General features: G+C 38.8%; 3 protein-coding genes across 3 annotated transcripts in view; 2 read left to right on the plus strand and 1 right to left on the minus strand.

The window, feature by feature from the left end:
- Positions 1-1153, plus strand: part of mybpc3 (myosin binding protein C3) — a 35116-nt gene extending 33963 nt beyond the window's left edge. Inside the window, exons 32-33 of the mRNA XM_053319977.1 lie at positions 245-431; positions 1083-1153. Of these exons, the coding sequence (XP_053175952.1) occupies positions 245-431; positions 1083-1153 (258 nt within the window). The remainder of the gene's footprint in view (positions 1-244; positions 432-1082) is intronic.
- The window catches only part of spi1b (Spi-1 proto-oncogene b), a 162504-nt gene that overhangs the window by 45977 nt on the left and 102575 nt on the right, over positions 1-13952 (plus strand). The gene's annotated exons all lie outside the window — the stretch shown is intronic.
- The window catches only part of lgr4 (leucine-rich repeat containing G protein-coupled receptor 4), a 34275-nt gene continuing 23248 nt past the window's right edge, over positions 2926-13952 (minus strand). The window contains exons 6-18 of the mRNA XM_053324437.1: positions 13367-13438; positions 11632-11700; positions 10463-10534; positions 10136-10207; positions 9868-9936; positions 9713-9784; positions 9256-9321; positions 9049-9120; positions 8873-8944; positions 8617-8742; positions 7882-7979; positions 7121-7174; positions 2926-7017 (exon numbers count right to left, since the gene is read on the minus strand). Coding sequence (XP_053180412.1) covers positions 5609-7017; positions 7121-7174; positions 7882-7979; positions 8617-8742; positions 8873-8944; positions 9049-9120; positions 9256-9321; positions 9713-9784; positions 9868-9936; positions 10136-10207; positions 10463-10534; positions 11632-11700; positions 13367-13438 — 2323 coding nt within the window. The 3' untranslated portion in view covers positions 2926-5608. The remainder of the gene's footprint in view (positions 7018-7120; positions 7175-7881; positions 7980-8616; positions 8743-8872; positions 8945-9048; positions 9121-9255; positions 9322-9712; positions 9785-9867; positions 9937-10135; positions 10208-10462; positions 10535-11631; positions 11701-13366; positions 13439-13952) is intronic.

A 13952-nucleotide genomic window follows, 5' to 3' on the forward strand; every position in this document is an offset into this window, starting at 1 on the left:
ATTCATAAATATTTGTACTAATATTTGACTAACAGAAAATTACATTCACATTTTACACGGACATACAATAATGACCTTAAAGTTGACCATAACCTTCACTTAACCCTAATTGAATGACTTATGTTATGATGACATGAGGAATACCTGGTACACACACAGACACACACACACACACACACACACACACACACACGCACATTCCTAATAGACCATCACCACATTGTGCTATCTTTATCCCATCTAGCCCAAAGTGACCTGGTACAAAAACAAGATGGACATCTCAAATGAAGCCAAGTTCCGGATGCTCAGTAAGCAGGGTGTTCTGACGTTGGAGATCCGTAAGCCCTGTGCATTCGATGGGGGAGTGTATATGTGCAAAGCGGTCAATGACAGTGGAGAGGACGTTGTGGAGTGTAAGCTGGAGGTTCGCCGTAAGTATCAGAAACGTGTGTCCCCTTTTTCATGACCCACTGAAGTTGTACATGCTTTCTCTGGCATTTCCATTTAGAAGAAGTATTATTGAATATTACAGTATCATACAGTATTGTCAAAATCTCAATATTAGTATTGTTAAAAAGTATTTCCGAATATATTTTAAAGGTTTTCAATAAATCTTATGGATTAGAAATGGATTAATTACTGTTGGAACTCACAAATGCATTTTATTGTAAATGGGTGCAACCTTCTTCTCCCACCCATTGCTTACAATGTTTTGTCCTGCCACACTTTAATGTGACTTATGATCCTGAGGCAAGATCTGACCCCACCCGCCACAGTGATTGATGCCTAAGAAGGATTTGATCAATCATTCATGCTTTAAATAAATGACCTGATCTAGATATTAATGACTTCTTTACTCCGTCAACTACCTCAATCTACCATGAAGCACACAACAATATAATCTTTGGATAGCTTTAATATAAATGTATTTTTTAAACATGGTTTGTTTAAATGAATTACATTAATATACAAATGGGCAAGTAGTGAGACACTGTTGACTAATATTTAGATTGTATTTCACTTCAACTATGTGAGATTCATTTATTAACAGCTGTTTCTTTGCTCATGTTTTTTGCTTGCAGCTCAAATTGTTAAAGAAGAAAAGAAGAAGCCGGCACCGGCACCGGCACCGGTAGAGGATACTTTTCAGTGAATCCAGCATGTTGACTGTTTCGTGCCATGAGAAACTCTTCACCTGCATCTCAAAAATTGTTGTATTAGCATAATTTCCTTCCTCTGAAATCATATTGTATCTAGTCATCCTCGCTTTATATTACAATGTGTAGGGCTAGTTTTCTGAACTTACCAAGAGTCATGCTTGCTGTTCATTAATAGACAAACAGTAGTATGTGTTATTTATCAACTCATGAACTCATGGTTTGTCACTCTGTCCTCATCCATTTCAAAGACTATACATAAAGGAAAAAATGTGCCAATCAAATATGGATAATAGTGAAAGAAAGTAACACGGTTTATGAAATGTATTCATGATTTGTCGTCCTGTTTGTCAATTAACAGAGGGAAAGATTTGATTATAATGTTTGGTTTTGTTTGTGTGCATACAAAGGTCAATATATTTGCTTCAAAAACCCCCAAAACACTGAGTGGTTTCCTTCAATTATAGCGGTGGTGGTATTATACAACAGAAATAGTGCAACGGTGCAGCTCCTGAAACATGATTACCCTGCAAACCATGGTATACAGAAAATGTAAAACGCATGCCTATGATACGATATGATCCAGTGGAATGGATAAAAGTTGTCAGGGGCTTAATTTTATTGTAGCAAAGCCTTGTGTGAAGTGCTGAAATAGCTGGAATGTCCTTTTAACACAGGGGACATGTGTCAGAGAAGTGGAACACATGGTGGTTTACATCTAGCAGAAAGGGAGTGACGCATCGTCTCAGTTATCCCTTTGATGACTTAGATGTAAATATTTCCTGTGCCCTCTCACTGTACAGCTGCGAAAGATCCAACCAGCCTTGTACGTGTCACCGGGTCTCTATTAACATGACGAATGTCTCACAGCGCCTCTTTTTTTGCCAGGTGTTTTGACACGTGGTTTCACCAAAATTCACAAATGTGACAAGGCTCAGTGTTAATTAGGACTTATTAAATGTCTGTTCCCTTATACAATCACAGGTTATTTTTCTGTTGTCACCAAGTTCCAGCTCACTACACAAGTGAAGGGAGCCAGCAGTGGTGGACAGCCGTTTATCACTGAAGCTGAAAACATTATCAAGGACAGTCTTATAAATATTTACAGGCTTTTAAAGTTCTACATGTACATCTAACATGTCACTCCTCAACATGTTTGAATGGGAAACTTAGTGAAAATGATTTAAACAGTCTGCAGTCATGTTAGCAGCTCAGGGAGGCTGCGCTTTGGCAAAAAGATGCTTTGAGGTAAATGTTAACATGCTCAGAGACGCTGGTGGTTAACAAGTACAATGTTTACCATGTTCACTATCTGATTTATCATATTAGAACTAAGCACAGAGTACAGCTAAGGTTGATGGGAATATCACTGGTTTTGCAGGTATTTTGTCATAAACCAAGGTACTGGACAAAGTTAGATTTTAACCCTATTATGGTTCTACATCAAAATTCAATCTGAAGTTAAAACACTTCCTCCTGAGGGTGAAATGAATTCACCAAATTTCATTTTAATTTATCAAGCAGTTCATGAGGCTTTTTTCATCCAATGTTAAAAAATAGGCTTATTTGGAATAGTTTCATTTTTAGGATAAGACACATTGCAATGAAGAGTATTTTCTTTATACCCCTATGCAGCAACTTCACCTGGTAAAGCTGCAGTGAAAGGTGTGACATGACAGCAGAGTACAACAATGTCAGATATATGACAAAAGCATTAAAGGGTGCAGTGTTTTAAATTTGAAAAACAAGAAGGTAAATAAAATGGTGGTATTCTTCCAATTTTATTCATTCATAATTTATAATTATTTTTTCTACTTGAACAGAATAAAACAACTTGGGGAGATCTCACATGAAAAAAAACCTACAAATAAGATTTAATTTGAACTGAAATTAAGTGAGATACTTTTATACTCTGTATTATCCTGCAAGTTTGTATCTATAAAAGATAAAACAAACAAAAAAAAAAAATCATAGTTCATAGTTTGGTTAAAAAAAAAAATCACAGTATACAGTACATAGATTCCTCCCACAATTTGCACTTAACTAAAACGATGATGTACAACCACCTGTCGACATAAAGCCAAGAAAGCAAACAAAAGGTAACGACAAATGGAAAACAGACTTTTCTTTAACAAAGCACTGTTGGTAGCCACTACAATTGAGGAGGTAGCTTCCTTTAGTTAGCATCCCATTCTTGATTACTTGTTTTCTGTTAAAATAATTTACATACAAATACAAAAGAAAAAGCATTAAAAAAAAACAGCAACCAAACTACTGAAAGATTTGTACATTTTCACCAAATGGGACATCAGACATGTCAAAACAATCAACGGACATTTTGGTTGGTGCAACAAGATTACACACCCAGTCGAGACGATGCCTACGCGAGAACAGAAAATAAACCCACAGATTAGAATTAAATGGTGCATTAAAAAAGGACAACAGAATGTCTTGTTGGTGGGAGAAAAGCGTTTCCCTACATTACCTAAATTCCTGAGCACTCACATGACGTGCACTTGTGGATACACGCTCTGAGGGTGTATCCACCTTAATGTGTACAGTCATGCTCCAGCACACTAAACATCAGTCGATCCCTCATCATCACACACCTTCTCATTCAGGTCAGCTCTCGAGGTGGAAAAAGATTATGTTAATATGCATCACAATATAATAATGCTCTTTAGGTGACTGATACAATAAACCCAGACTATACAGACAGAGGCCATACTGTAATTGTGGAACAGTGGAAGCAGTGAATTAGTTTAAAGGTAATTCTTTTTATGTCAACCTTAAATCAGCCTTATTTTAATTATTTTTATATCATCATGCCCAATGATTTGGATCCAAATTTTAGAGCTCAGAGTACCACACACACACACACAGAAGGTCCCCTCACACTGCAGATACTTGTCCTTAAATATCTGTGGTTGAAAAATAATCACCCACATTTCAATTAGAACAGTCCCATTTGATTTTTTTTGGCACAGCTTATTCACTTTCTTGTTGACTCAGCTGGTTGCCAGTCGTGTGCTGTGTTCACATCATGTTGGAAGAAGTGGAAGAGTGGGATTACATTCACGTGTTTGACTTGGACGGTATTCATGTGTTTAACTTGTTGCTCAAAAGCCAAATTATGTTTAATGATAACGTTGAAAACAAGCAGGAGTGGATGTCAGCTATAACTCTTCTCACAGGATCAGCCATGTGAAGAAAGATGATTCGAGTTTTGGATATGCTGTTTCTTGCTATTTATGAAGGTCAAATGAAGTTTGCTATATTTTCATTTTCCTTTCAAGTGCCAGCAGGAGCTTGATATGAACTGAAAATGAAGGAAATCTGAACATCAGATAACAGATTTTTGTGTGTTTGTTGGGTTTGGTGCATCTCTTTGCCCCATTACAAACTGATAATGTAGCTCATCAGTTAAGAAATCAAACATGATCCAAATCAAACAGCATGATGGCAAAAACTAAGAAAATAAAGCCCGGGTTTAAATACTTGGAATTATCCTTCAGATTTGAAATAATAACCTAAAGTTACATGTGTGTACCGGTGGGTGGAGGTGTATTGGGGAATACTAGGGTTATACTGTATACTCATCATTCAAAGGCCACCTGAAACCATCTCCACCCAAACAATCCTGCTGCTCAAACATTAAATAGCAACGCCGCTCAAAACCACCAAGCGTAGTCGTTGCTAAAACAGTGATATCTGCTACTTTTATCACATTCTTAGTCTTAGTCATTTAAAGCAAAGACGTGTTTATTATAGACTGGCATATATGTATACCATTATCACACTAATCACAGGCAGGTAGGGTTGAAGTTATTGCTGACGTTACATTAATCCTCTCTGTTAGGTAAAGAACACCTGAAAGTTACATTCACATAGAAAAGTCTAGGGTGATTATTACATTTGCTACATTTATGTAAAAAAAAAAAAAAAAAATCAAGGTATAAAATCAACAGTTGCTGTGAAGAAGCTTTAAAAATTGACAAGATGTATAACAATTAAAAACTAAAAAGTTAAAAAGCTTATAAGTACAGGTAAAACAGAGATATCACAAAATCCTTGACATGTACATTGAGGCTTGCATCATCATGATATCCAATCGAAAGCAAGAGGCAGGCACTGGCGGCAACGTTTTCCTTTTGCAGCTTCCTTTTGTCGACCGGTCGTGTAACATGATGCGCTCAGTTCAGCTTCGTTTGTCCACCGCTGGGCAAGAAGTACACTTAGAAATAGTCTCCAAGATCAACAAGCATACCAAGTTCCCTTTAAATGATGGGTTGCATCTCTGTTTACACAGTAATTACAAACATAAGTGCTGGCTGAATAGTCTTTTAGCAGGGTAGTTGGCACATTTTGTTGTTTGATATAAAAATGTAGCATCTAAATTCACATGACAGAGAGATCTGTGCACACAGACGTACTGGAGCTCTGAAGCATCCTTAGTCTTTGACTCGAGGTATGTTGTATGAGTAGTGTACAAGAGGAAGGCCTCTGCTCTGACAGAAACAGGCTCTGCTGCAGGCCTGAACCTGGTCTGAACTGTCCGACACAAACGAGTCCCCCTCGTCTGCATACTCAGACTGAGCAGAGGGTGTGCCGCTGTCTGCCCAAAACCCCTCAGTGCGCTGGCACACTGCAGCTCCCGCCAAGAGGGTGGGACAACTGTGAGACTTTACCAAGTGTCTACAGACTGTGGAGGATGAGGGGGAGGAGCAGGTCCTAGCATGCAGTGCTGCCTCACACTGTTCACACACTACTGTCTCTCCACAAAGCTGTGAGTACACCCCACAGTCAAAGCCTAGGTGAGTGGAGGAACCTCCGTCCGTGAGCTCGGACCCTCCACCACCATCATCTCCATGACTTTCGGCACCAGCCTTCACCTCCCTGGTCAAACCTCCACGGCCGCGTAGCCTCAGCCAGTCCTCCCTGAAGGCTGGGCTGAAGAACACATAGAGCACCGGGTTGAGGCATGCAGGCAGAGGGAAGAAAATGAGAGTGACAGACTTGGCGATCTCTGGGCCACCGGCTGTGGAGCCAGTCAGGAGAGGGGCGAAGGAGAAAGCTGCCACAGGGCAGAAAAAGATGCAATTGGTGAAGATCAGCCAGGCTACGTGGCGCAGGGCACCTGTCTGCTCCGGGTCTGCCAGCTCCACCCTGCCAAGGTGGCAGTACAGCTGAGTGTACACAGCTGCTGTGAACAGGTAAGCCAGCGCGTTGAGCAGCACTAAAACGACTGTGACACTCAGAGCTGGACTCTCGCCACCAGCGAAGGGCAGGCAGAGAGGAGAGGCAGACTGGTCACTGGCGGTGAGGAGAGGCAGACAGGCTCCAGCAGCAGCCAGAAGCCCCAGGAGTCCGGCAGCGAGGCTGAAGCGTCGATCTCCTCTCCAGCATCCACGACGGCTGCCACCACTCCTCCTTGGTGACATTAGTACCTTCCCCAGAATCTCCCGCACGGCCACGCTGCGCTCCACGGCTGCCAGCGAAAGTAACAAGACTGCCCACTCCGACGAGAAGACGGCCAAAGCTCCTGTGATCTGACAGCCAGGCCCCATCTCCCACCACACACCGAACTCAGCGAAGGAGCCCCAGGTGGCAACGTCAAGCACGGTCAGCACGCCAACGTACAGGCCTGTGAGCAGGTTGGCCAGGGCCAGCAGTCCCATCAGTAGCCTTGCTGGAGAGATAGATGGGTGCAGGGAGTAGGAATGGCCTGCGGCTCGGTGTGTGGGGGAGAAGGTGGCTACCAGCACCAGGCAGTTAAAGACCAGGGACACCAAACAGATGAACCAAACTGTCAGACGAATCATCCAGTTGCCCAGGAGGTGCTCACAAGGCTTAAAGGCTCCTGAACAAGGAAACAGTGTGGTTGTTAAAAAGCAGTATTTCACTTAATTCAAACCTCTGAGTAAATATACAGACACAGAAGTAAAGAACTAATAAATACTTACCTGGTGACGGAGAGCAATGCATAATCATTGAGATTCTTTCCACATCCTCCCCACCTAAAATGGAAAATTATATAAAATTAATGTTAAAAAGCAAATCATAATCCGAAATTGTAGCCTTGACAAAAAAAAGTTTCATTGGAAGTACAATATGTGATCACGCACAACTGCTCGTTTGAGAAGTAGAAGTTCAAGACTCTATTGAACAATCTTGTATCATTATAAAAATGAGAACAAAATCTTCCAGAACCCAAATCTGAATTGTTTAGTACAAATATTTATTTTCCTCCAATGTGGACTGTGATGGAGAATGGGTAATACAGATATTTGTTGCTCTATGATCTTAATCTGGGAAAAAATGGTTTGTTTGAGAAAAGTGTAAACTGTTAAGAAAGTTGTGCATCAACTTACACACAAATGTGTAAAAAGGTGTTTCCTTCAACTTAACACATTTGCATATTTAATTTAAATTTATTTCATTTATTTACTTTATTTGTAGTTTTGGATCATTAGGAACATAGGAAACACATATTTGTACAATATTCTGATCAAAATACATTTGGACTGTTTAAAAACCAAAAGCCTAATGTCAAAAAATGAAATATAAGAAAAGCTGTTAAATGTCTAAAAATATCGTAAAGTGTAGTATGATATTACACCTCAAGGCTTACATGACATAATCTTCATAAAAATAACCCCAACATAATAGTCTGGCTAACAACGCCAACTGTTGGAGGAAAAGGCTGTGACTGCAGCACTCCCACCTGTTGATTTCTTTACGTCATTATCATCGGAAGAACTCGTCAGTGAGTCACATCCAACAAATGCACAACACTGGTAGGCGTAGGGGACAGAGATGGACCTACAAACAAACAAACAATCATTTAGGAAGGCTGAGGGAGCTCCGGTGTTGATACTGCAGATGCTCCAGATCTCAACACCAAATTAGGAAAAGCATAAATAATGTGTTTGCAGCAAATATTTGTCCCCTCTGATGTTATTTAATAATATTTGGATGTTTCCACTGCGTGTCTACAATTGTAGAGAAAACAGATTGAGCTGAAATCCATCTGCCTGGATTTCTCATTAAATGCAAGAGAGGAGGTGGAGTTAGTCCCTGTTTGTCAGTCTGTCATATGAGAGAAACAAAAAGAGACAAGAGAAGAGAGGGAAAGAATTTTCTACATCATGTCTGCCCTGTTTGTGGCTCAGAAAATGTGTTTTAGTCACAAGAACACTGAAAATGCAGGCATTTTAGGTTGTGTGAATGAAGTACTTACCTATAAAAATATACACATAGTTATGTACTAAAAGTTAAAGTCAATTTAGGATGAAATGATAACACATTATCAAAAACTATATATTCAGTAATTGCGAAGAGATTTCATGCCCTTAACCTTTGTAAAAGCCAAAAAACCTAAAAAAAATTGTATTTAATAATTTTTACATCCTTTCCTCAATACTTACTGAATAACAGGAACCAAAATGTTTTTTCTCACCTGAGTTTGGGTAAGTTTCTCGCAGTCAGCACATTTTTCATCTGCGGGTTTCCTGAGAGTTTCAGTTGACTGAGGGAAGTCAGTCCAGTTGTTGGAAACACCGTCAGAGAGTTCATGCTCAGATCTCTGCAGAGAAACGATTTCACATGTGCAGTTTAATATTCTGTACGATACAGGCAGTCAAAACAGATGTTGGAGTTTAATTGCACTTGTTGTGTACTCAGTATGATTCAAAATATGGTATGGTCGTACTCACAGGTTGGTGAGTGCAGTGAGGGTGAGGAAAGCATCTCTGTGGATGACTTTGATTTCATTTCTGCTCAGGTCTCTGTAAAAAGCAGAATAACAGCTCAAATACAGACATGAAATATTTCTGTCACAGCATCCTGTGTGTTTGTTTCTGTGTGTGTGTGTATGGCTGAAAGGACTTACAGTAAACGCAGAGCAGTGAGACCTTGAAAAGTGTCCCTGTCAATTTGTTGAATGTGGTTGTGCTGAAAGCTTCTGTTGAACGCAAAGAAGAATTTATTGCTTTTTATTAAATAACATGGGATCATCTTTCAGTCTTTATAATAAATCTGTCTTTTAAACTGCAGCATCCGGATATGAAATTATATCTAAAATGACTTCAACACTCACATCTCCTGCAATCGAATGCAGCCCTGAAGGGATGGGAGCTCCTTGATCACATTGTAGGACAGGTCTCTGATGGCGTAATGATTTTAAATGAAAGAATGAAGACAAACGTTGATCTACAATTTCCCCATTTCACAAGGAGGACCCTTTTCAGAAATGCTACATTTTTAGCTAACATGGAAATCCAATTTGTTTCTGTAGCAGCATTAACGTCAGACTTTTCATTTAATGTGTATTTTGTTGTTGTTACAAATTGTAAATTATAGTTTGTGTAAAAAATGTGTGTACATTGAAGTGATTAAAATAACACAGTATAACAGTACTTTACCCATCATGCTATACAGAAATAAGAGCTACTGTCTAGTAAATTGACAATTATCTTAGCTTAATCAAGAACAACTATATAAGAGATTCATGTTTCAGGTGCTACTGCAGGGAGCAGGACAGGTAAGTCTCTTACAGGGTACGAAGCAACTTGAGATCCTCGCACAGATCAGCAGGGAGGGACGATATCTTGGTTCCTGATAAGGTCCTGGAAAGTAAAAACACTGTCAGTCACCACAAAGACACATAACAGCATGATCAGGCACAGATGCTGCATTCAGGTTCACTCACAGACTCTCAAGTTTGTTAGTCAACGTGAGGATCGGGAAGTCCTGCATCATACTGGCCCCCCGCAACATTCTGGAACACATGGTTAAAAAAACCCAAAAAAAAAACATAATTGACACAAGACACAAGAATGATTGAAACGCTGCAATGGTTACTTTTACATGTTTCCATAATCACTGACTGTTTGACTTGTTATTGAACTCTTCATATGAAACTTGGTCAGAACTTGTTAACTGATCTTTCAGGGGTCGTGTCTGACAGCAGGACTTACAGCGAGTGGAGGTCAGACAGATTCTGGAAAGCTGAAGCACCCACGAAGGACAGAGGGTTGTCATACAGATGTCTGGGTGGGCAGCGAGACAAGAGGGAGAGAGTTCAAACCAAAATTCATTTACCATGCAAGTATGGCACCATCTTCTGGACAATCGTCTACTGAGGCCTCACACTCGTATCACATATCAGCTGCCAGCTGTATGTGTGCTTACCAGAAATCATACTGTGCATTGTGCATGATGGCATTTGTACAAATCTGAGCTATTTATGTGCAACATCTGTTTCGAAGTAGTGTCAGTGGATCAGAGGGGGAGTTTGACCTTACATGGTTCTCAACAGGGGGTTGTTGTGAAAGGCCCCTTCAGGTATGGAAGCAATATCATTGCTATGAAAACCACTGCAGGAAGAAGGATATGAGACATTGTATATGTTAAGACATTTTGTTGTATACAAAACCTGACATATAATAAAAGAAATATGCAAAATCCAACAAGACTGAGTCAAAATATAGAATATGGCTGGACTGTGTATGAAATGCTACAGTGGATATACTCTCGAACACTCTTTTTCACACAAAAAATGACCTCATTGACAGAAATGCTGTGAATCATGTGTAGCTATAATAAAAATCCAAACTGTTTAGTAGCTTAATAAAATAAAATGTAATATAGACTGGTCTGTTCTGATCTCTTTAGCACTTTTCATACAGTAGTTGTAACTCAAGATATACATAAGAAAGACATTAAAAAAAAATAAATAAGATTGTTAAACTTTTTTTTGTTTAAACATTACACAAAAAATATTAAAGCTTAATAAAGAGGCATATCAACAGTCCTACAATCTACACAGTTGTTGCCAGTTGCTGCAAAATGCATTGTGGGATATCTAGCTTTGGCTAAGGATGGGAATTGATAAGATTTTATTAATATCAATGCAATTATTGATTCTGCTTATCAGTCTAACTCTTGATCGATTCCCTTATTGCTTCCTGATCAATTTTCTGTGTTAGGGTTAGGGTAATTTTAGGATCTTTACCCTTCCAGTAACAGAAATCTAGGTCTGTCCCTGTAATTTAATTAATTAATTAATGAGTGACACTGACTAGAGAAACATCATTGAACTATGACTAGGGTTTTTAGCCACATACATACATACATGATTTTAGCTCATTTATTTCCATTTGATAATTACGTCTACTAGATGAGCTCTCGGATAAATAACAATTATTTGTGTTCTTTTAAACCACATGACAGTTACACAGACTCATACATGCCAGTATTTCAACAGTTCATTAAAACTCACTAACACTGACTCCAGATTATAAACGTTACTTGGCATACTACAGTTTTTCTTAGTTCATAGCGATTTTGTCACTTTTCATTATTTTTCATTGACATGCCAGATACCAACATACTGATGAGCAGACTGCTATCTGACTTCAGTATCAACACAATATATTTCCCTCAGGAAGCAGAACCAGGACTATATACTCACAGCTCTTTGAGTTTGGGCAGGGCCTCTATTGCTCTGGGGAAAACCACAAGGCTGTTGAAGTTAAGATCTCTGGGATGAGAGACACAGGAAGTTAGTCTGGTATTTTGATGTAAAAAATCTATTGCCTCTAAACCACATTTAATGTTACATACAAATAAGAATTGCTAAAAGCTGTCTTCAATACTAAATATTAAAAACTAACCTGATAATAAGTAATGCTAATAAAATAGAATATTTGTATTTCTGATTGCAGTTTCTCCAAAGTTCATATTTTCTGGTTTCTTTAGTTCTTTGTTTAAAGGTTAAAGGTCTTTGGGTTGTGGACTGTTGGTCATTTGAGGATGTCACTTCCAGCTATGAGAAACATTTTTCACCCTTTTCTGACAATTTATGGAACTAACAACGAATTGATTAATCAATAAAATAATCTACAGATTAATCGATTAATGAAAATAATCATTAGTTACAGTCCTAATTAATGTACACATCCTTTGTCTAACCCCATCACATCCCAACACACTGGATCATCTTCCATACACAGAACATTATAAGCAAGTGAACCAAGGAGCTGAAACTAACCTGAATCTTCAAGGTATTTTTTTATTAATTGAGCAACTGTCTTTTCAATGTTACAAAATAGTTCTGACAACATACAGTAGTGTCTGACCAACAGTCCAAAACCCAACATCACTAAATGAAAAATGATATAAAACAGAGAAATCCTCACATTTGAGAAGCTGACACTTGTAAATGTTCAAAAATTGTTCTTAATGTTGAACAAAACAATAATTAATTATTAGAAATGTTGATATTTGTGTTTACAACTAAATTACAGATTACACAGCTATTTGTCCCGGCACAGGGCAGCACAATCAAATAGAGTTGACAGCAGTTTCACTAATAACACAGTACTGACAGTGCGTGTCAGTGACTGTTTTGGGTAAAATAAATAAATGAATATATTTCAGTGACATTGTGCAAGTACACAATGCCTCTGAAGTGCTGCTGTTGCTGTAAAACTACATTAGAAGTTAAGTATTTTGTTCAGCAGGGGATGAAGTGAAGATGAAGTCTGATATTATATAAAACACAAAGGACACTGTAGGCTACAAATCACCACAGGAAACCATAGCATTAAAGCCACGAGGCTGCAGGTAATATTTTACTACAGCAGAATTGCTTAGTTGCCAAACACATCTCGCCTGTTGTAAACTGGGAGTGCCTTTACTGATTTCAATGTAGGGTCACTTTAGGCGAAGTATTGTCTGTGCTGCTTTACTAAATTATATAATTCAAAAACTGGATCACATTGGATACCAGATGACTTTACTTTAAATGTCTCAGTTCAGGCACAGGGATGAAAAGTTAAGTTTGTCTGATATTAACGTGTGTGCTGTACAGTAGCTGTTTTGCCATTAGGTAACACTGTCACTAAAAGATTTTTCATGGCTGTGTGGCAGGAGGAAGTGAGCAGTGGGAGGGCAGATTTGATAAGCATCATGTACTTTGCTCTATTTATCCTAGAGCAATTATAGGAGGAAGTGGACACAATGATGTCTGGAGGACCGGAGCAGAGGTGGGTGGGGGAGCTGTTAGCATACACAAACACGTGCGCACACACACACACACACACACACACACACACACACACACACACTCACACACACACACACACACACACACACTCAAACACACACACACACACACACAGGCTACTGTAGGACTGTGAACTTACAGTGTCTCCAGGTTCACTAGACCAGCAAAACAGTTGTCTCCTATCTCCTTAATTCTGTTGTTGTGAAGATGCCTGGAGAAAAGAAAAAAAAAGTTTTAATTTGTTTGTAATATGTCAGATTTTCATACCATGAAAAAATATGTATAAAAGCATATTTTAAAACGTAAAATTGATTTTCCATTTATTGTGTAATCAAACCACTCTGGACTCTGGCTTTGCAGCTTTTCAATGACGTGGTGCGATTTGTCAATCAGGTGTCTACACTGTATGTGTACATGCAGAAGGCTTTTCTTGCCTAATACATTCAAGGTCTTTTCTTCCTGTTTATCCTGACATGTTTATACTAACCCTGCAGCAATACCACTCACTGTGCCTGCGTGTGTGTGCTTGTGTGTGAATGTATAACAGCAGCAGTGAAAAAATGTCAGTTTGGAGCAATCCCTCTGATTTGTAATGCACTACATATTTATACACATTTCTCTCATGGAGCTTTAGCATATCCATTGCATAAAACAACAACATAATCTTGATTTTACATTACATCCCGGAGTCGTGCAACTTTTTCAAAGTGTCATTAACATTCAAA

This window comes from Scomber japonicus, chromosome 1, assembly GCF_027409825.1.
Source record: "Scomber japonicus isolate fScoJap1 chromosome 1, fScoJap1.pri, whole genome shotgun sequence".
Lineage (NCBI taxonomy): Eukaryota > Metazoa > Chordata > Actinopteri > Scombriformes > Scombridae > Scomber > Scomber japonicus.